Consider the following 24,407-nt stretch of genomic DNA (forward strand, 5'->3'; position numbering starts at 1 on the left):
CTGTGCAGTTTGCAAATCATTTGATTCATTTCGGGACATTCTGTACAATTCACGAATCATTTGATTCATTTCGGGACATTCTGCAATTCGCTAATCAGTTCGTGAATCATTTGATTCATTTCGGGACATTCTGTACAATTCGCGAATCATTTGATTCAGTTCGCGAAACATTTGATTCATTTCTGGACATTCTGTGCAATTCGCAAATTATTTGATTCAGTTCGCGAATCATTTGATTCATTTCTGGACATTCTGCAATTCGCGAATCATTTGATTCATTTCGGGACATTCTGTACAATTCGCGAATCATTTGATTCAGTTTGCGAATCATTTGATTCATTTCGGGACATTCTGCGCAATTTGCAAATTATTTGATTCAGTTCGCGAATCATTTGATTCATTTCGGGACATTCTGTGCAATTCGCAAATTATTTGATTCAGTTCGCGAATCATTTGATTCATTTCGGGACATTCTGTGCAATTCGCAAATTATTTGATTCAGTTCGCGAATCATTTGATTCATTTCGGGACGTTCTGTACAATTCGCGAATCATTTGATTCAGTTCGCAAATCATTTGATTTATTTCGGGACATTCTGTACAAGTCGCGAATCATTTGATTCAGTTCGCGAATCATTTGATTAATTTCGGGACATTCTGTGCAGTTCGCAAATCATTTGATTAATTTCGGGACATTCTGTGCAGTTCGCAAATCATTTGATTCATTTCGGGACATTCTGTGCAATTCGCGAATCATTTGATTCAGTTCGCGACATTCTGTGCAGTTCGCAAATCATTTGATTCATTTCGGGACATTCTGTGCAATTCGCGAATCATTTGATTCAGTTCGCGACATTCTGTGCAATTCGCGAATCATTTGATTCAGTTCGCGAATCATTTGATTCATTTCGGGACATTCTGTGCAGTTCGCAAATCATTTGATTTATTTCGGGACATTCTGTGCAAGTCACGAATCATTTGATTCATTTCGGGACATTCTGTGCAATTCGCGAATCATTTGATTCAGTTCGCGAATCATTTGATTCAGTTCGCGACATTCTGTGCAGTTCGCAAATCATTTGATTTATTTCGGGACATTCTGTGCAAGTCACGAATCATTTGATTCATTTCGGGACATTCTGTGCAATTCGCGAATCATTTGATTCAGTTCGCGAATCATTTGATTCATTTCGGGACATTCTGTACAATTCACGAATCATTTGATTCAGTTCGCGAATCATTTGATTCATTTCGGGACATTCTGTGCAATTCGCAAATTATTTGATTCAGTTCGCGAATCATTTGATTCATTTCGGGACATTCTGTACAATTCGCGAATCATTTGATTCAGTTCGCAAATCATTTGATTTATTTCGGGACATTCTGTACAAGTCGCGAATCATTTGATTCAGTTCGCGAATCATTTGATTAATTTCGGGACATTCTGTGCAGTTCGCAAATCATTTGATTTATTTCGGGACATTCTGTGCAAGTCGCGAATCATTTGATTCAGTTCGCGACATTCTGTGCAGTTTGCGAATCATTTGATTAATTTCGGGACATTCTGTGCAAGTCGCGAATCATTTGATTCAGTTCGCGACATTCTGTGCAGTTCACGAATCATTTGATTAATTTCGGGACATTCTGTGCAAGTCGCGAATCATTTGATTCAGTTTGCAACATTCTGTGCAGTTCGCAAATCATTTGATTCATTTCGGGACATTCTGTGCAAGTTACGAATCATTTGATTCAGTTCGCGAATCATTTGATTCATTTCGGGACATTCTGTACAATTCACGAATCATTTGATTCAGTTCGCGAATCATTTGATTCATTTCGGGACATTCTGTGCAATTCGCAAATTATTTGATTCAGTTCACGAATCATTTGATTCATTTCGGGACATTCTGTACAATTCGCGAATCATTTGATTCAGTTCGCAAATCATTTGATTTATTTCGGGACATTCTGTGCAATTCGCGAATCATTTGATTCAGTTCGCGAATCATTTGATTAATTTCGGGACATTCTGTGCAATTTGCGAATCATTTGATTCAGTTCGCGAATCATTTGATTAATTTCGGGACATTCTGTGCAGTTCGCAAATCATTTGATTAATTTCGGGACATTCTGTGCAGTTCGCAAATCATTTGATTCATTTCGGGACATTCTGTGCAATTCGCGAATCATTTGATTCAGTTCGCGACATTCTGTGCAGTTCGCAAATCATTTGATTCATTTCGGGACATTCTGTGCAATTCGCGAATCATTTGATTCAGTTCGCGACATTCTGTGCAGTTCGCAAATCATTTGATTTATTTCGGGACATTCTGTGCAAGTCACGAATCATTTGATTCATTTCGGGACATTCTGTGCAATTCGCGAATCATTTGATTCAGTTCGCGAATCATTTGATTCATTTCAGGACATTCTGTACAATTCACGAATCATTTGATTCAGTTCGCGAATCATTTGATTCATTTCGGGACATTCTGTGCAATTCGCAAATTATTTGATTCAGTTCGCGAATCATTTGATTCATTTCGGGACATTCTGTACAATTCGCGAATCATTTGATTCAGTTCGCAAATCATTTGATTTATTTCGGGACATTCTGTACAAGTCGCGAATCATTTGATTCAGTTCGCGAATCATTTGATTAATTTCGGGACATTCTGTGCAGTTCGCAAATCATTTGATTAATTTCGGGACATTCTGTGCAAGTCGCGAATCATTTGATTCAGTTCGCGACATTCTGTGCAGTTTGCGAATCATTTGATTAATTTCGGGACATTCTGTGCAAGTCGCGAATCATTTGATTCAGTTCGCGACATTCTGTGCAGTTCGCGAATCATTTGATTAATTTCGGGACATTCTGTGCAAGTCGCGAATCATTTGATTCAGTTCGCGACATTCTGTGCAGTTTGCGAATCATTTGATTAATTTCGGGACATTCTGTGCAAGTCGCGAATCATTTGATTCAGTTCGCGACATTCTGTGCAGTTCACGAATCATTTGATTAATTTCGGGACATTCTGTGCAAGTCGCGAATCATTTGATTCAGTTTGCGACATTCTGTGCAGTTCGCAAATCATTTGATTCATTTCGGGACATTCTGTGCAAGTTACGAATCATTTGATTCAGTTCGCGAATCATTTGATTCATTTCGGGACATTCTGTACAATTCACGAATCATTTGATTCAGTTCGCGAATCATTTGATTCATTTCGGGACATTCTGTGCAATTCGCAAATTATTTGATTCAGTTCACGAATCATTTGATTCATTTCGGGACATTCTGTACAATTCGCGAATCATTTGATTCAGTTCGCAAATCATTTGATTTATTTCGGGACATTCTGTGCAATTCGCGAATCATTTGATTCAGTTCGCGAATCATTTGATTCATTTCGGGACATTCTGTACAATTCGCGAATCATTTGATTCAGTTCGCAAATCATTTGATTTATTTCGGGACATTCTGTGCAATTCGCGAATCATTTGATTCAGTTCGCGAATCATTTGATTAATTTCGGGACATTCTGTGCAATTTGCGAATCATTTGATTCAGTTCGCGAATCATTTGATTAATTTCGGGACATTCTGTGCAGTTCGCAAATCATTTGATTAATTTCGGGACATTCTGTGCAGTTCGCAAATCATTTGATTCATTTCGGGACATTCTGTGCAATTCGCGAATCATTTGATTCAGTTCGCGACATTCTGTGCAGTTCGCAAATCATTTGATTCATTTCGGGACATTCTGTGCAATTCGCGAATCATTTGATTCAGTTCGCGACATTCTGTGCAGTTCGCAAATCATTTGATTTATTTCGGGACATTCTGTGCAAGTCACGAATCATTTGATTCATTTCGGGACATTCTGTGCAATTCGCGAATCATTTGATTCAGTTCGCGAATCATTTGATTCATTTCGGGACATTCTGTACAATTCACGAATCATTTGATTCAGTTCGCGAATCATTTGATTCATTTCGGGACATTCTGTGCAATTCGCAAATTATTTGATTCAGTTCGCGAATCATTTGATTCATTTCGGGACATTCTGTACAATTCGCGAATCATTTGATTCAGTTCGCAAATCATTTGATTTATTTCGGGACATTCTGTACAAGTCGCGAATCATTTGATTCAGTTCGCGAATCATTTGATTAATTTCGGGACATTCTGTGCAAGTCGCGAATCATTTGATTCAGTTCGCGACATTCTGTGCAGTTCGCGAATCATTTGATTAATTTCGGGACATTCTGTGCAAGTCGCGAATCATTTGATTCAGTTCGCGACATTCTGTGCAGTTTGCGAATCATTTGATTAATTTCGGGACATTCTGTGCAAGTCGCGAATCATTTGATTCAGTTCGCGACATTCTGTGCAGTTCACGAATCATTTGATTAATTTCGGGACATTCTGTGCAAGTCGCGAATCATTTGATTCAGTTTGCGACATTCTGTGCAGTTCGCAAATCATTTGATTCATTTCGGGACATTCTGTGCAAGTTACGAATCATTTGATTCAGTTCGCGAATCATTTGATTCATTTCGGGACATTCTGTACAATTCACGAATCATTTGATTCAGTTCGCGAATCATTTGATTCATTTCGGGACATTCTGTGCAATTCGCAAATTATTTGATTCAGTTCACAAATCATTTGATTCATTTCGGGACATTCTGTACAATTCGCGAATCATTTGATTCAGTTCGCAAATCATTTGATTTATTTCGGGACATTCTGTGCAATTCGCGAATCATTTGATTCAGTTCGCGAATCATTTGATTAATTTCGGGACATTCTGTGCAATTTGCGAATCATTTGACTCAGTTCGCGAATCATTTGATTAATTTCGGGACATTCTGTGCAGTTCGCAAATCATTTGATTAATTTCGGGACATTCTGTACAAGTCGCAAATCATTTGATTCAGTTCGCGACATTCTGTGCAGTTCGCAAATCATTTGATTCATTTCGGGACATTCTGTGCAATTCGCGAATCATTTGATTCAGTTCGCGAATCATTTGATTCATTTCGGGACATTCTGTACAATTCACGAATCATTTGATTCAGTTTGCGAATCATTTGATTCATTTCGGGACATTCTGTGCAATTCACGAATCATTTGATTCAGTTCGCAAATCATTTGATTCAGTTCGCGACATTCTGTGCAGTTCGCAAATCATTTGATTCATTTCGGGACATTCTGTGCAATTCGCGAATCATTTGATTCAGTTCGCGAATCATTTGATTCATTTCGGGACATTCTGTGCAATTCGCGAATCATTTGATTCAGTTCGCGAATCATTTGATTAATTTCGGGACATTTTGTGCAATTCGCGAATCATTTGATTCATTTCGGGACATTCTGTGCAATTCGCGAATCATTTGATTCAGTTCGCGAATCATTTGATTAATTTCGGGACATTCTGTGCAATTCGCAAATCATTTGATTCATTTTTACGAATCATTTGATCCATTTCAGGACATTGTGTGCGGTTCGCGAATCATTTTATTCAGTTCAAGCAGTTAATAATTCAAGCTCTTCAGAAATATTGCTGTTTCAAAGAGTTTTCTAGCCCTTAAATGTCAAAGTCACATTCAAGTACTTCAAGCACCTTGTAGGAATCCCACAGAATCTCAAAGACGATCACAATCTGTCCAACTAAAAACAGCTCGAGGATTTAAAGAGACAGACGACAAAACCGCAGAACATATTTACAATAAAAAGAACTACAAACATGATCCACAAGAAGTTATTGTCAAAGTGATAGTTATTATCATCATTAGTTATAGTTATCATTGATTATCGTTGTTTGTGAACAAGCTTTACTCTGATGTGGAAATGAAAGTATGACACTGTGATGAAAGATTCCTCTTTTAATGTCCATAAAGTATCAAACATGTAAAGCACAAACACATGGGTGGAGTCTGACGGTCATCAGTCCTGATTGCGCTCGTTCCGACCCGTTCGTTTGCGTCTCTGTCTTATGGTGGTTCTTCCCTTCCGTAACTTTGTGTTGTGAGTGAACGATGACGGCTTCTCCTCGCCGTCTCTGTTTCTCTGCCTCGTGTCCTGGTTGGGCTTCCAGTTCCTGTTCCTGTTCTTCTTCTGTTTAGTGAATCTGTTCAGTGACGCCGTGAGCTTCTGGATCCTGCACACACAGATAATGAGCAGATATAACTCCAGGTTTCCACGGATATGAACAACTGAAATTTAAGTCCTTTTATTAGGACAACATTAAGACTTTTTTATTAGGAAAACTTTATTGAAGACATTTTAATTAGGAAAATGTTATTTAAGACTTTAAGGCTTTTTATGAGGGAAATATTTAAAACATTTTAAGACTTTTTAATTAGGAAACATCATTTAAGACATTTTAAGGCATTTAATTAGGAAAATGTTATTGAAGACATTTTAAAACTCTTCAATGCCTTTTATTAGGAAAACATTAATACATTAAGGCGTTTTGAGGCCTTTAATTAAGAAAACATTATTTTAAACTTAAGACTTTTTAGGGCCTTTTATAAAGAAAACATTAAGACTTTTTAAGGCCTTCTATTAGGAAAACATTATTTTAAACTTTTTAAGACTTTTAAGCCTTTTATTAGGAAACAGTTATTTAAGACATTTTAAAACTCTTTAATCCTGTTTATTAGGAAACATTTAAGACATTTTAAGGCCCTTTATTAGGAAAAGGTTATTAAAGACATTAAGACTTTTTAATTAAGAAACGTCATTAAAGACATTTTAAGGCCATTAATTAGAAAACGTTAAGACATTTTAATGCCTTTTATTAGGAAAACGTTATTGAAGAAATTTTAAAACTCTTTAATGCCTTTTATTAGGGAACATTTAAGACATTAAGCCTTTTAAGGCCCTTTATTAGGAAAATGTTATTTAAGACATTTTAAGGCCTTTTATTAGGAAAATGTTATTTAAGACATTTTAAGGCCTTTTATTAGGAAAACATTAATACATTAAGGCATTTTGAGGCCTTTATTTAAGAAAACATTATTTTAAACTTAAGACTTTTAAGAGCCTTTTATAAAGAAAATTTATTTAAGACATTTTAAGACTTTTTAAGGCCTTTTTTTTAGGAAAACATTATTTTAAACTTAAGACTTTTTAGGGCCTTTTATAAAGAAAACATTAAGACATTAAGACTTTTTAATTAATAAAATGTTATTCAGGACATTTTAAGGCCTTTAATTAGGAAAATGTTATTTAAGACATTTTAAGATTTTTTAGTGCCTTTTATAAAGAAAACATTATTTAAGACATTTTAAGACTTTTTAAGGCCTTTAATTAGGAAATGTTATTGAAGACATTTTAAAACTCTTTAAACCCTTTTATTAGGAAAATGTTATTTAAGACATTTCAAGGCCTTTAATTAGAAAAATGTTAGGACATTAAGAATTTTAAGGCCTTTTATTAGAAATGTTAAGACATTTTAATATTTTTTAGTGCCTTTTATAAAGAAAACATTATTTAAGACATTAAGATTTTTTAAGGCCTTTTATTAGGAAAACGTTATTGAAGACATTTTAAAACTCTTTAATGCCTTTTATTAGGGAACATTTAAGACATTTCAAGCCTTTTAAGGCCCTTTATTAGGAAAACATTAATACATTAAGGCATTTTGAGGCCTTTAATTAAAAAAAACGTTATTGTAAACTTTTTAAGACTTTTTAGGGCCTTTTATAAAGAAAACATTACAAGTCATTTTAAGACTTTTTAATTAATAAAACGTTACTGAAGACATTTTAAGGCCTTTAATTAGGAAAATGTTATTTAAGGCGTTTTGAGGTCTTTCATTAAGAAAACGTTACTTTAAACTTAAGACTTTTTAGGGCCTTTTATAAAGAAAACTTTAAGACATTTTAAGGCCTTTTATTAGGAAAATATTAATACATTAAGGCGTTTTGAGGCCTTTAATTAAGAAAATGTTATTTTAAACGTTTTAAGACGTTTTAGGGCCTTTTATAAAGAAAACATTAAGACATTAAGACTTTTTAAATAATAAAACGTTATTTAAGACATTTCAAGGCCTTTAATTAGGAAAATGTTAGGACATAAAGAATTTTAAGGCCTTTAATTAGGAAAATGTTATTGAAGACATTAAGACTTTTTAATTAGGAAACATTATTTAAGACATTTTAAGGCCTTTTATTAGGAATCTTTCATCACACAGACTTTTCAAGATCTTTAATCAGGAAATGTTAAGACATTTTAAGGCCTTTTATTAGGAAAACGTTATTTAAGACATTTTAAAACTCTTTAATGCCGTTTATTAGGACACATTTAAGACATCAAGACTTTTTAATTAAGAAACGTCATTAAAGACATTTTAAGGCCATTAATTAGAAAACGTTAAGACATTTTAATGCCTTTTATTAGGAAAACGTTATTGAAGACATTTTAAAACGCTTTAATGCCTTTTATTAGGGAACATTTAAGACATTTTAAGCCTTTTTAAGGCCCTTTATTAGGAAAAGGTTATTAAAGACATTAAGACTTTTTAATTAGGAAACGTCATTTAAGGCCTTTAATTAGGAATCTTTCATCACAAAGACTTAAGGCCTTTTATTAGGAAAACATTATTGAAGACATTTTAATTAGAAAAATGTTATTTAAGACTTTTTAAGGCCTTTAATGAGGAAAACATTATTGAAGGCATTAAGACTTTTTAATTAGGAAACGTCATTTAAGACATTTTAAGGCCTTTAATTAAGAAATGTTAACACATTTTAAGGCCTTTTATTAGGAAAACGTTAATACATTAAGACGTTTTGAGGCCTTAATTAAGAAAACGTTATTTTAAACTTAAGACTTTTTAGGGCCTTTTATAAAGAAAACATTTAAGTCATTTTAAGACTTTTTTATTAATAAAACGTTATTTGAGACATTTTAAGGCCTTTAATTAGGAAATGTTATTGAAGACATTTTAAAACTCTTTAAACCCTTTTATTAGGAAAACATTATTTAAGACATTTTAAGGCCTTTTATTAGGAAGATGTTATTTAAGGCGTTTTGAGGCCTTTAATTAAGAAAACGTTACTTTAAACTTTTTAGGGCCTTTTATAAAGAAAACATTTAAGACATTTTAAGGCCTTTTATTAGGAAAACATTAATACATTAAGGCATTTTGAGGCCTTTAATTAAGAAAACGTTATTTTAAACTTTTTAAGACTTTTTAGGGCCTTTTATAAAGAAAACATAAGTCATTTTAAGACTTTTTAATTAATAAAACGTTATTTAAGACATTTTAAGGCCTTTAATTAGGAAATGTTATTGAAGACATTTTAAAACTCTTTAAACCCTTTTATTAGGAAAACATTATTTAAGACATTAAGGCTTTTTATTAGGAAAATGTTATTTAAGACATTTTAAGGCCTTTTATTAGGAATACATTAATACATTAAGACGTTTTGAGGCCTTTAATTAAGAAAACATTATTTTAAACTTTTTAAGACTTTTTAGGCCCTTTTATAAAGAAAACATTAAGACATTAAGACTTTTTAATTAATAAAACGTTATTTAAGACATTTTAAGGCCTTTTATTAGGAAAACATTATTGAAGACATTTTAAAACTCTTTAATGCCTTTTATTAGGGAACATTTAAGACATTTTAAGCCTTTTTAAGGCCCTTTATTAGGAAAATGTTATTAAAGACATTAAGACTTTTTAATTAGGAAACGTCATTTAAGACATTTTAAGGCCTTTAATTAGGAAATGTTATTGAAGACATTTTAAATCTCTTTAATGCCTTTTATTAGGAAACATAATTTAAGACATTTTAAGGCCTTTAATTAGGAAATGTTATTGAAGACATTTTAAATCTCTAATGTCTTTTATTAGGAAACATTTAAGACATTTTAAGCCTTTTTAAGGCCCTCTATTAGAAAAAGGTTACTGAAGACATTAAGACTTTTTAATTAAGAAACATAATTTAAGACATTTTAAGGCCTTTTATTAGGAAAAGGTTATTGAAGACATTTTAAGACTTTTTAATTAAGAAACGTCATTAAAGACATTTTAAGGCCTTTAATTAGGAAACGTTAAGACATTTTAATGCCTTTTATTAGGAAAACATTATTGAAGACATTTTAAAACTCTTTAATGCCTTTTATTTGGAAACATTTAAGACATTTTAAGCCTTTTTAAGGCCCTTTATTAGGAAAAGGTTATTAAAGACATTAAGGAAATTAATTAATTAGGAAACGTCATTTAAGACATTTTAAGGCCTTTAATTAGGAAATGTTATTGAAGACATTTTAAAACTCTTTAAACCCTTTTTTATTTAGGACATTTTAAGGCCTTTTAGGGCCTTTTATAAAGAAAACATTTTTTAAGACATTTTAAGGCCTTTTATTAGGAAAACATTTAAGACATTTTAAGGCCTTTTATTAGGAAAACATTAATACATTAAGACGTTTTGAGGCCTTTAATTAAAAAAAAACCGTTATTTTAAACTTAAGACTTTTTAGGGCCTTTTATAAAGAAAACATTATTTAAGTCATTTTAAGACTTTTTAATTAATAAAACATTATTTAATACATTTCAAGGCCTTTAATTAGAAAAATGTTAGGACATTAAGAATTTTAAGGCCTTTTATTAGAAATGTTAAGACATTTTAATATTTTTTAGTGCCTTTTATAAAGAAAACATTATTTAAGACATTAAGATTTTTTAAGGCCTTTTATTAGGAAAACGTTATTGAAGACATTTTAAAACTCTTTAATGCCTTTTATTAGGGAACATTTAAGACATTTCAAGCCTTTTAAGGCCCTTTATTAGGAAAACATTATTTAAGACATTTTAAGGCCTTTTATTAGGAAAACATTAATACATTAAGGCGTATAGAGGCCTTTAATTAAGAAAACCTTATTTTAAACCTTTTAAGACTTTTAGGGCCTTTTATGAAGAAAACATTATTTAAGACATTTTAAGGCCTTTAATTAGGAAATGTTATTGAAGGCATTTTAAAACTCTTTAAACCCTTTTATTAGGAAAATGTTATTTAAGACATTTTAAGACTTTTTAATCAATAAAACGTTATTTAAGACATTTCAAGGCCTTTAATTAGAAAAATGTTAGGACATTAAGAATTTTAAGGCCTTTTATTAGAAATGTTATTTAAGACATTTTAATATTTTTTAAGGAGCCGCGGCCACCCTGGACTCCTTCAGGAGTCAAATAACATGCTAATTCAACACAAATCAATCCGTACTTTTTGGACTTGAGAGGGTTTCCAGCTTTCCTCGGAAGGGCTGTCTTTTTTTCAGCATCCTCCTCCTCTTCCTGACGCTCTTCACCTCTCTGTAGAAACCACACACACACACAGTTAATGCGTCTAACTCCTCGTTCGTTAGCGAGCAGCTGATTGGTCAGTGGAGGTCACCTGATCTGGCTCCAGCAGTCTGTCCGCTGATAGGTCGAGGTCGCTGATGGTCGTCACGGTGACGGTGTGGTTGGGATGGTCGTACTGAACGCTCTCTGTAGTGGCTGTGATGGCGTCCACCAGCTCGTCTGCTTCATCTACACACAAACACACACGTCACATGACCTCTGACCTCAGCCACACACAGGCGTGTCACATGACCCACGAGCCGCACACTCACCCAGAGCCTGGCGCCGCTCCTCCAGCATCTTCAGATACTCTTTGTGTCTCTGGAGGAAGATGAGAGCCATCAGCTGCTGCTTCATCATCATCATCACCACCTTCATCACGCTCACACTCACCTCGTCTCTGACGCGCTTCTGCTCCTCCTTCAGCTTGTTCCTCATCTCCTGCAGCGCTGCTTTCCGCCGCTCCTGCTTTCGCTTGTGGAAACCCGTCAGGAAGTCTCTAAATTAAACAGACATCAGAACTCAGGAAAACATCCACAAACAATGACGCTTCAGAAATAATGCAGAAAATATCACACACACTCCAGTCAAATGTTTTTGAACAGCGAGATGTTTCATGTTTTCCAAAGAAGTCTCTTTGGTTTGATCCAAAATATTGAAAAAATTATTTATTTTATACACGGCACGCAAAGTTCTGATCTGAATCAAATGATTTGTGAACTCACTCCACGGTCCTGATTTGACTCAAATGATTCACACACCTGCTCCAAAATCCTGATTAGAATCAAATGATTCACGATACACAAAGTTCAAATCTGAATTACATGATTTGCGAACTCAATCCAAAGTTCCCATTTGAATCAAATGATTTGCGAACTTGCTCCAAAATCTTGATTTGAATCAAATGATTCGCACACCTGCTCCAAATGAATCAAATGATTCATGAACCTGCTCCAAAGTCTTGATTTGAATCAAATGATTCACGAACCTGCTCCAAATGAATCAAATGATTCATGAACCTGCTCCAAAGTCCTGATTTGAATCAAATGATTCACAATACAAAGTTCCAATTTGAATCAAATGATTTGTGAACTCCAAAATCCTGATTTGAATTAAATGATTCGCGATTTAAAAGGTTCCAATCTCAATCAAATGATTTGTAAACTCACTCCAAAGTCCCAATTTGAATTAAATGATTCACGATACACAAAGTTCCAATATAAATCAAATTATTTGCGAACCTGTTCCAAAATCCTGATTTGAATCAATTGTTTCACGATACACAAAGTTCAAATCTGAATTACATGATTTGCGAACTCAATCCAAAATCCTGATTTGAATTAAATGATTTGCGAACCTGCTCCAAATGATTCGCATTACGCAAAGTTCAAATCTGAATTAAATGATTTGCGAAATCACTCCAAAGTCCTTATTTGAATCAAATGATCCACAATACACAAAGTTCCAATTTGAATCAAATGATTTGTGAACCTGCTCCAAAATCCTGATTCGAATCAAATGATTCACAAACCTGCTCCAAATGATTCGTGATATGCAAAGTTGCAATCTGAATCAAATGATTTGTGAACTCCAAAATCCTGATTTGAATTAAATGATTTGCAATACACAAAGTTCCAGTTTGAATCAAATTATTCGCGAACCCGTTCCAAAATCCTGATTTGAATCAATTTTTTCACGATACACAAAGTTCAAATCTGAATTACATGATTTGCGAACTCAATCCAAAGTCCTGATTTGAATCAAATGATTCACGAACCTGCTCCAAATGATTCGCGATACGCAAAGTTCAAATCTGAATCAAATGATTTGTGAACTCCGAAATCCTGATTTGAATTAAATAATTTGCGAACCTGCTCCAAATGATTCGCATTACGCAAAGTTCAAATCTGAATCAAATGATTTGCGAAATCACTCCAAAGTCCTGATTTGAATCAAATGATCTACAATACACAAAGTTCCAATTTGAATCAAATGATTTGTGAACCTGCTCCAAAATCTGATTTGAATCAAATGATTCATGAACCTGCTCCAAATGATTCGCGATACACAAAGCTCCAATCTGAATCAAATGATTTGTGAACTCCAAAATCCTGATTTGAATCAAATGATTTGCAATACACAAAGTTCCAGTTTGAATCAAATTATTCGCGAACCTGTTCCAAAATCCTGATTTGAATCAATTGTTTCACGATACACAAAGTTCAAATCTGAATTACATGATTTGCGAACTCAATCCAAAGTTCCCATTTGAATCAAATGATTTGCGAACTTGCTCCAAAATCTTGATTTGAATCAAATGATTCACACACCTGCTCCAAATGAATCAAATGATTCACGCACCTGCTCCAAAGTCCTGATTTGAATCAAATGATTCACAATACAAAGTTCCAATTTGAATCAAATGATTTGTGAACTCACTCCAAAGTCTTGATTTGAATTAAATGATTCACGATACACAAAGTTCCAATATAAATCAAATTATTTGCGAACCTGTTCCAAAATCCTGATTTGAATCAATTGTTTCACGATACACAAAGTTCAAATCTGAATTACTTGATTTGCGAACTCAATCCAAAGTTCTGATTTGAATCAAATGATTCACGAACCTGCTCCAAATGATTCGCCTTACACAAAGTTCCAATTTGAATCAAATGATTTGTGAACTCCAAAATCCTGATTTGAATCAATTGTTTCACGATACACAAAGTTCAAATCTGAATTACTTGATTTGCGAACTCAATCCAAAGTTCTGATTTGAATCAAATGATTCACAAACCTGCTCCAAATGATTCGCCTTACACAAAGTTCCAATTTGAATCAAATGATTTGTGAACTCCAAAATCCTGATTTGAATTAAATGATTTGCGAACCTGCTCCAAATGATTCGCATTACGCAAAGTTCAAATCTGAATTACATGATTCGCGAAATCACTCCAAAGTCCTGATTTGAATCAAATGATCCACAATCCACAAAGTTCCAATTTGAATCAAATGATTTGCGAACCTGCTCCAAAATCTTGATTTGAATCAAATGATTCACGAACCTGATCCAAATGATTCGCATTACGCAAAGTTCCAATCTGAATCAAATGATTAACTCCAAAATCCTAATTCGACTCAAATGATTCATGAACCTGCTCCAAAGTCCCGATTTGAATTAAATGTTTCACGAACCTGCTCCAAATGATTCGCATTACGCAAAGTTCAAATCTGAATCAAATGATTTGTGAACTCCAAAATCCTGATTCGACTCAAATGATTCATAAACTTGCTCCAAAATCCCGATTTGAATTAAATGATTCGCGATTTACAAAGTTCCAATCTGGATCAAATGATTCGTGAACTCACTCCACAGTCCTAATTTGAATCAAATGATTCGAGAACCCACTCTGAAGTCCCAATGATTAGCGATACGCGATCCGATCGGTGAATCATTTTGCGACGCAACGGTTAAACTGATTCAGAGTTTTAAAAAGCTCCATTTGACCAATCACTATGTGCTTTTTTTAAACCATTACAAGCAATGTTAAATACGAAAATGAATGGCTCTTTTAACTTGATCTGGTTTTTGCTAGTGAATCGCTTGAACTGAACGATCAAAGTCAGGAGTTTGAATCAATCGGAGCGGTTCCAGCATAAATGACTCACTCAGTTGATTTGGTTCATTGTTCCTCCAGTCACAAAATTTTCAACAGTGAGATTTACGTTTCTTAAATCAGTCTCTTTTGCTCAACAAGCAGCATTTATTTGATCCAAAACTGAAAACTATTTAAAATGTGTGAATATGCATCATTACTTCAGTCTTCAGTGTCACATGATCCTTCAGAAGCCATTCTAATATTATTATTGTTATTAGTACGATCAATATTCAATATTTAAAACAGTTATTATACACTATACCATTCAGAAGCTTGAAATCAGTATAATTTTATATATATATATATTTTTTTTTTTTTCTAAATTGATTTTAGGAACAGAAATGATAGAAATTCATAGTTTTATTTACCAAGGATGCTTTAAATTGAGACATTTATAATTTGTTTCAGATAATGCTGTTCTTCTGAACTTTCTAATAATCAAAGAAATGTTGCTGAGCAGCAAATCAGTATATTAGAACGATTTCTGAAGGACCACGTGACACTTTACATTTTATACATAATATAAACAGAAAGCGGTTATTTTAAACAGCAAAAAGATTTCACAATTTTGCTGTTTCTGCAGTACTTTGAATCAAATTAAGAAAAGACAAAAACATTAAAAATCCTACTATGGTAGAAGGTGTCTAATTTCAGTTTCTACAAATTCTAGTATGAACAATAAATAAACTCATGATCACACTCAGTTTAAGGCAGTTTTTAATAACTACATTGATGTTTTAATCACGTTTGTCCTATAAATTCCATTGGTTTTAAATAATAACTTTAATTTAATACATTGTTGTAGATTATTTGGGCACATTGCTAAACTATATGAAAAATGTCCGCTTGGCAACTAGCTAAATACATTTTATTTATTTTATATCTATTTTATTTAATATTTTAAGTAATGAACCAAAAGGGGAAAATGTAAAGGAAGTCGAAAACACATATTCTGAAGTATATACTCTTGTAATTACACACGATTCTTATTATTTTATGAGTATTAATGCATATGTGGGTGTGTAATTCAGTATGTTTATACATCAATGTTGCCGTGTTTAATCCCGTATAACGCGACTTACTGTCTGTCTTTGTCGTCGAACACCAGCACACACTTTCCACGCTTCTTCTTCTGCTTCCCGTCGCTCTTAGACTTAGATTTCTGATTAAATTTGCCGTTTTTCGCCATTTTTCTGTCTGAGTTTCAAACCACACGTGTGGCACACTGCAAAACTTCCGCTCCTCTGAGCTACTACCGGAAGCGCCAAAATAAAAGTCCTCCAGCGAACACTGAATAAAATCGAAGTCCTCTTCTTGTTTTCAGTTTATCTGCGGGTTGGCATCCAGCTTATTGCTGTAAAATTAAATTCCTCGTGAACAAAAGCTTCTATAATGCCTGCTATATTGAGTTAATTTATAAATGAAAGCGTATTTATAAAAAAAAACAAAACAAAACACTATTGTTCGGATTTTTTGACCAATAAAATGCTCTCTGTAGTCTGAATGTCAGCAGGTTTGATTATTCCAGTCGTTTCTGTGAGGAAAAAAAATCATTTTCAAAAGGAGGTCTGTTTTAGATTGACATTGAATATGTCATATTTAACTTTATGAATTAATTCAATTCGATTCTCTGGCAAAGATATATTTTTGATGCATAAAAATAAGAGTTTGGAGCAAAACTGTGTGGTTAATTTAATACTTATGTTTGGGAAATACCATATACAGAAATAAAAACATAACGTGATTTAAAGTCGCAGTAAGCTTATTTACAAAAACGAACACTTGAACTTGCATCCGCATGATAAAAACTACATACAATGTGAAAAACATTTTTGAAGTCTAATTTATTTAGTTTGTCTCACGTCCCTTTAAATTAGATGGAGGGGGCGGGGCGATTGCTTTGTGCGCATGCGCATGAGGAGGAGCTGTTCGGTGAGTGTGAGTCCTGTTTTCTTCCCTTTCTCCTCTATTATTTGCGTTTTGATGTCCTGCATATGTTGCAGTTTGCAAATGTTGTCGAGCATAATGTCAGTTTCTCGTGTGAATAGTGCTGTACTAGTCATTTTATAGATAACGCTGGCTGTTCGTCAAACTGAAGGCTGCATATTTAAACTTGGTCAAATTTATAACAAAATATGTGGTTGTGGCTCTTGAAAAGGTTTTCCGTTTCTTTATCTTATGTGCAAAACTGTCTTAAATCTCTATTGTTCTCCTATTTTTATTGCTGGATTTCTCTCGTTTCATCCCCGAGGCTTGTAAATGATTAAAAACAACATGCAAATTTTAATGCGTTATGTATGGCAAGCCGTTTTAGCCTAAAATATACCAAGCGTTACTCGTCGTAAATGCATTTTTTACAAGTAATTAAAGTAATTAAATTAGAGAGCTCTCTAATCTGAATTGTTACTAGTAAAAACTGAATTAGAGAGATCTGTAATTGGAATTATTCCAATAAAAATTGATTTAGAGAGCTGTTACTAGTAAGAATTCAATTGTAGAGCTCCGTAATTAAAAATGAATGGAAGTCAATGGAGACATATGACTAGTAAAAATTAATTTGTAGAGCTCTGTAATTGAATTGTTACTAGTAAAAATGCAATTACGACAAGTAACACTTAGTATATTTTAGGCTGAAACGGCTTGCCATAATTATGACTATATGAATATTAACCCTACCTAGTACTTTCCCTCTTTGTTTGCAATATCCGCACAAAGAATGCATTGCTATACAACACCAACGCTTATTAATAATAATACTGATAAATGCTAACCACTAATTAATTGTATTTTTAGTAAAATAATCTACATGTATTTTTTTTTATATGACGTATGCATGACAGTCACGTGAATACATCTCAATCCTCAGTCACGTAATGAATTATTGCAATATTTTATTAACTGACAACAACAGGAAACATGAATAAATTGGTAAAGGAGTAAATAAAAGTAACTTTTAATTTACCCTGATCTTCAGATTCCAAAAGTTTTCACCCCCCGGCTCTTAATTTGTGTTTTATTTCCTCTGGAGCATCAGTAATAAATAGTAATGTAACGATTCACAAAGACACAGCGCTTAATGCCTCTTTGGTTTATTGTTGATTTTTGAAAATCTGCTTTTCCACTCAGGAATTCATGTTGGGTGAATTCAGCAATAAATGTTGGAATATTTCCATCAGTTTACTAGAGAAGACGAGCAACAACTCATCAGGAAGAGCTGAAATCCGCAAATCTGAGTTTATGAAGGAGGACAGAGAGAAGTTGAGAGATCCAGAACACACTGAAGATACTGAACAACAAACAGGTTGGTTTAATTCATTTTTTCCCATTAATAATGCTGACGGTTATAAAGTTTGTTGTAACGGGAACAATCTCTAGAGCTGTTAAATATATTTTTTCTGAAGCATCAAATAATAAGAGACACTTCCTATGTCCTGGATACTTTATTTATTTTTAGTCTGCTAGATGTCTGTATAAATAAGAGATAAAAATGAAATATTAATGGGATGTTGTTGTGAATTAGTTTGGTCTCACACCCCATTTATTTGTGCCCATATATTTATTATTCTGATAATTAGTTGGTCGATTATTTTTTTGATTTATCAGCTCAAAAAATCACTATAAGGCATTTTTACGTAGATAATTATAGCATTAAAAATAGCCTACTTTTACTGAAAAGCTATTGCATATTGGAGGACTATCAAATACAGAAATACATTTTGACTCTCCTGCAGCATCTCTTTCTGTTTCCTCCACTATTTAGGGGTTCGAGCACAAAGTGCTGAAACACTCTTGTAATTGTTAGGATTTTTATTATTATTCTTCTCTGGTAAAACTGAATGGGCAGCCCAAACCGTAAGGCCTTGAAAGCTGAAACTCGGTCAGATCGTAGTAGTATCTGATCCAAAGGCTCGCCCCAATCGGACTAAAGGTGGCGCTACAGCGCAAAAAACTAAAATTTTAGACATTTTTGGCCTAAGCTCGTACACCGTTTGTCGTAGACTCAAAAACTTTACATCGTTGCATTCCTTGGGTCAGCACGAACAAAAGTTTTTTTGAGCTGCGATGAACGGTTGGCCCCCAAAAATGGACTTGAATCCGAAACCTACTTTTGTGAACTAGTCCTAGGTTTTTCGCCCAATCAGAACCAAACCAGTGCAGGATTATTCTCTGGACACTGGATATCAATATTTATCCAAAAAAAGTTGAACTTTTGACTCACGGTCGCAAAGGACCGCCAAAACGTTCAAAAACAGCGGGGCCACTTTTACTAAAATGGCTTTACCTTTTGAACGGAATGAGATATCTTCAACAAACTTGGTACACATGTGTATAAGCTTAATCTTTGGTTAAATCAAAAAAATTGCGGAGCTTGACCGCTTGGTGGCGCTATAAGACGGAAAAAAACATATAAACGGCTATAAATACGCAACCGTTGGTCCGATCGACTTGAAAATTGGTATGCAGTATCTTGGTCCAATATGGCACAAGTGTCTATGAGGACATTGGCGTATCTCAAAAAGCATGGCCACTATCGGCCAATGAAGTTTGAGCACCTATTAGACAAGGTTAACGGAGGTCGATCGGAACAAAACTCGGTGGGCATGTTTGACTCATGGCCCTAAAGGTCTGTAAGAATTTTGAAAGAAATCAGCCACTAGTTGGCGCTAACGAGTTTTATGGCTCTGTAATCACGTGGTGTTTCACACATCCACACAATATGCATATCATCGGATAGATCTCCTCATGGTAAACAACTTTGCCTCAAGAACATTGCTGTCAATCAAATTGTTCATGAACTATTCTCAATTATGTTAAAAACTTACTTTTGCGAACTAGTCCTAGGTTTTTCACCCAATCTCGATCAAACCACTGTAGTGCAGTTCTCTGAAATCTCTAGATCAATAATTATCCTAAAAATTTAGAATTTTGTTCTTTGGTTCGCTATGACGGGGTCATTTTAAAAAGGGGCGTGGTCGCATATACCCAAAAGCCTATAGAACCTAAACAGAAACTCAAAACTTTATGTAAATTGGTGAAAACATGTACAAGATGACTCTTTACAAGCATGCAAAGTTTCATGACGATCGGACAATAGGTGGCGCTATAACAATTAAAATAGTGTCAAAAACATGATATTTCTACAGTAAAAGTACTAAAATTGCAAAAAAAATATTGAATATTCATATATGCACTATATCTTTATATCATATGATAGATCTCCTCATTCTGAACAGATTTGCCTAAAGAACCATTGCTGTCAATCAAATTGTTCATTAAATATTTGCAATTATGATAAAAACCTAGTTTTGCGAACAAGTCCTAGGTTTTTCACTTAATCTCGATCAAACCACTGCAGCACAATTCTCTGAAATCTCTAGATCAATAATTATCAAAACTTTTTTGAATTTTGTTCTTTGGTTTGCTATAACGGGGTCATTATAAAAAGGGGCGTGGTCGCATATACCCAAAAGCCTATAAAACCTAAACAGAAACTCAAAACTTTATGTAAATTGGTGAAAACATGTACAATATGACTCTTTATAAGCATGCAAAGTTTCATGACGATCGGACAATAGGTGGCGCTATAACAATTAAAATAGTGTCAAAAACATGATATTTCTACAGTTAAAGTACTAAAATTGCAAAAAAATGTTGAATATTCATATATGCACTATATCTTTATATCATATGATAGATCTCCTCATTCTGAACAGATTTGCCTCAAGAACCATTGCTGTCAATCAAATTGTTCATTTAATATTTGCAATTATGATAAAAACCTAGTTTTGCGAACAAGTCCTAGGTTTTTCACTCAATCTCGATCAAACCACTGCAGCACAATTCTCTGAAATCTCTAGATCAATAATTATCAAAACTTTTTTGAATTTTGTTCTTTGGTTTGCTATAACGGGGTCATTATAAAAAGGGGCGTGGTCGCATATACCCAAAAGCCTATAGAACCTAAACAGAAACTCAAAACTTTATGTAAATTGGTGAAAACATGTACAAGATGACTCTTTACAAGCATGCAAAGTTTCATGACGATCGGACAATAGGTGGCGCTATAACAATTAAATAAGTCTCAAAAAACATATTTCTACAGTAAAAGTACTAAAATTGCAAAAAAATGTTGAATATTCATATATGCACTATATCTTTATATCATATGATAGATCTCCTCATTCTGAACAGATTTGCCTCAAGAACCATTGCTGTCAATCAAATTGTTCATTAAATATTTGCAATTATGTCAAAAACCTAGCTTTGCGAACTAGTCCTAGGTTTTTCACTCAATCTTGATCAAACCACTGCAGCGCAATTCTCTGGACTCTCTAGATCAATAATTATACAAAAAAAAAAATTTATTTTGTCCTTTGGTTGGCTGTAACAGAGTCATTTAGAAAGGGACGTGGCAATATATACCCAAAAGCGTATAAAACCTAAACAAAAACTCAAAAATGTACAAAAATTTGTGAAAACATGTGTCAGATGGCTCTTAACAAGTAAGCAAAGTTTCATGGAAATTGAACCATAGGTGGCGCTATAACAGTTAAAAAATGAAAAGAGGATGGACATTTCAGCTAGACAAAGATCCCAAACAGAAGGCCAAGGAAACAATGAAGTGTTTTCAAAGAAAGAAAATCAAGTTGCTTGAATGGCCCAGTCAATCACCTGACCCAAATCCCATAGAAAATCTATGGAGAGAACTGAAAGTTCATAAAAGAGGCCCAAGGAACCTTCAAGATTTAGAGAGCGTTTGTGTGGAAGAATGGGCCAGAATCACTCCTGAGCAATGCAGACGACTGGCCTCTCCATACAAGAGGCAATAGGTGGCGCTACTGCCTTGAATTCATATTCCAAAAATATTGAATATGAATTCAATATTTGGCTTGATGGCTACATCTGGTGGGAATTTTGTGTCAATGGCCCACTTAGAAATACCCTTACTGATTAAAAAAAAAGCTGATGTGTCAAATACTTATTTTCCCCGCTGTATATTAAAGTCTTCTCACTTTACGTCTTTTCTGTTTTTGACACATTTGCTGTTTTCACTTTTGTTTCAGAGTTGATTGAAGACAATGAGGAGAAAGATTTAAAGAAAAGCAGAGACAAGACATCTTTGACCTGCACTCAGTGTGGAAATAGCTTCAGATACAAATGTCAACTTGATGTTCACATGAGAGTTCACACTGGAGAGAAACCGTTCTCTTGTGATCATTGCGGGAAGAGTTTCAGACAAGCGGCCGACTGTAAGAGACACATGAACATCCACACCAGAGAGAAACTGTACACATGTGATCAATGCGGGAAGATATTTCTGACAAATTCAAACCTGACGCAACACCTGAAAGTTCACTCAAAGGAGAAGCCGTATTCATGCAAGTTTTGTGGAAAGAGTTTTTCATGTTTGGAATATTTAAAAGTTCATCAGAAAATACACAGTCCTGTGAGAGAGTACATGTGCTTTGAGTGTGAGAAGACTTTTATTACAGCAAGCCATTTAAAATTTCATGAGAGGATGCACACCGGAGAGAAACCTTACAAGTGTTCACACTGCGACAAGAGATTCAGACTGACAGGAGACATGAAAGCACACGAGAGGATGCACACCGGAGAGAAACCGTACGCATGTGATCAATGCGGGAAGAGTTTCAGACATAGAAGAAGCCTAAGATCACACATGAAAGTTCACGCTGGAGCGAATCCGTTCACATGCGATCGGTGCGGAAAGAGTTTCTCACAATCCGCACATCTTAAGGAACACATGAACATCCACGCTGGAGAGAAGCTGTACGCATGTGATCAATGCGATAAAGCATTTTCGTGGCCTTCAGAACTGAAGAAACACCTGAGAGCGCATTCAAAGGAGAAGCCACATCCGTGTCATTTGTGTGGAAAGAGTTTTTCAACACCATACCGTTTGAAAATGCATCAGAAAACACACACTGGTGTGAGAGATTACATGTGTCTTGAGTGTGGGAAGGCTTTTAGGACATCGAGCAGTTTAAGACTACACCAGAGGATCCACACTGGAGAGAAACCGTACAAGTGTTCACACTGCGACAAGAGATTCAGACGGTATGAAAATCAGAAAACACACGAGAGGATCCACACTGGAGAGAAACCGTTTCACTGCACTGAATGTGGGATACCTTTCAAACATGTAGCTTCCCTACGCAGACATATAAAAACCGATCACTGTAAGTAGATCATCTTCAGATCTGATGATGAGACAATAATGAATCAAGCAATACAATATCTGCAAGCGACAAAGACAACAAAACGTTTTCACAGTGAATAAGGTTCTTCTTCAAAACCTGCAGATTCAACTGAGATTGAGATCAACTCAGAGACGGAGTTCCTCCCCAAAGAACAATTCCTGTACATCATAGTGATTTCTTAGGAGTTTCATATCATGTTTAATAGGTTTAATAAGCAGGATTGTATGAATAGTGAAACCATTAAAACTATCTTGAGCCACAAATAAACAAAAAAATTGGAATGATATCTTGGTTTTAAGTTAGTGTGACAAAAAAAGTCAGGTTTGTGGTCTTTGGGGTCTCTGGAGCGGCTCACTGTAGCATCCCAAAAGCGGCTGTCCATAATACATGGCTAAAGTTAGGCGAATTTAATTTCAGAGGCGGGACTAACGTTGTGACATAATAGCCTCCGGAAAACAAACGCTGTAGTCACAAATGAGCCATTCGTTGTAGTTCTTGAAAAGGGATTTTTTAAAAACTAAATATCTCGCTTTGGAGTGGACTTTGAGATTTGTAACTTTGTAGATGTTTTTTATGCTCAAACATACACACCACACACTGGCTAAAATTCAAAAAGTGAAAAAGCACACCTTTAAACTAAAGGGTCCGCGAGCTGCTCCGGTAGCCACGCCATTCATGTGTGTTGTACAGAGGGTCCAAACACACGCAGATCCGCGGCTGCTGTAAACACCACAGACTGTAAAAAAATATGGACGTAGTGTCCGGGACGTCATCCGTAGGTTTCTACAGAGCGATTTTGAAGCCTATACTACCCTCCAAAGGCAAAGTGCAGTAACTACACGAACACTGCAACTGAGAAAAATGCCTTTAAGGTTCAAATTAAACCAGGAGACTTTACCACCAGACAAAACCCATTTTAAGCCTTAACTCAATTTTGACCAAAATGTGTAGTTACTGCGCTTTGCCTTTGGAGGGCAGTATAGTGGGTGGGATTCAGCCATCGGCATCTTGGAATCACGCCATCACGCGTCACTCCCGGATAATCAGCGGCAACTCAAGTGGCCACGCCCTTAATTATGCAGAACTTTACGGCTTAATATAACTTAAACGGATGAGTTATAAAAAAAAATCACCCCCCTCACAGTTGACATGAAGGGTGAAA

At 34.6% G+C, this 24,407-nt stretch overlaps 2 protein-coding genes across 2 annotated transcripts in view; one reads left to right on the forward strand and one right to left on the reverse strand.

The window, feature by feature from the left end:
* Positions 1–5,517: 5,517 nt before the first annotated feature.
* nol12 (nucleolar protein 12) lies at positions 5,518–16,251 on the reverse strand. The gene is made up of 6 exons (XM_073847827.1): positions 16,106–16,251; positions 11,758–11,863; positions 11,637–11,685; positions 11,417–11,553; positions 11,246–11,334; positions 5,518–6,165 (listed from the first exon to the last, which is right to left on the reverse strand). Exons 1-6 carry the CDS (start codon positions 16,210–16,212, stop codon positions 5,952–5,954), a joined length of 702 nt encoding a protein of 233 aa, XP_073703928.1. The 5' UTR covers positions 16,213–16,251; the 3' UTR covers positions 5,518–5,951.
* Positions 16,252–18,154: 1,903 nt separating this feature from the next.
* The window catches only part of LOC141326762 (uncharacterized), a 133,847-nt gene continuing 127,594 nt past the window's right edge, over positions 18,155–24,407 (forward strand). The window contains exons 1-2 of the mRNA XM_073835300.1: positions 18,155–18,324; positions 22,088–23,130. Of these exons, the coding sequence (XP_073691401.1) occupies positions 18,156–18,324; positions 22,088–23,130 (1,212 nt within the window). The 5' untranslated portion in view covers position 18,155. The remainder of the gene's footprint in view (positions 18,325–22,087; positions 23,131–24,407) is intronic.

The sequence above is a fragment of the Garra rufa genome, chromosome 1 (assembly GCF_049309525.1).
Source record: "Garra rufa chromosome 1, GarRuf1.0, whole genome shotgun sequence".
In the NCBI taxonomy this organism is placed as follows: domain Eukaryota; kingdom Metazoa; phylum Chordata; class Actinopteri; order Cypriniformes; family Cyprinidae; genus Garra; species Garra rufa.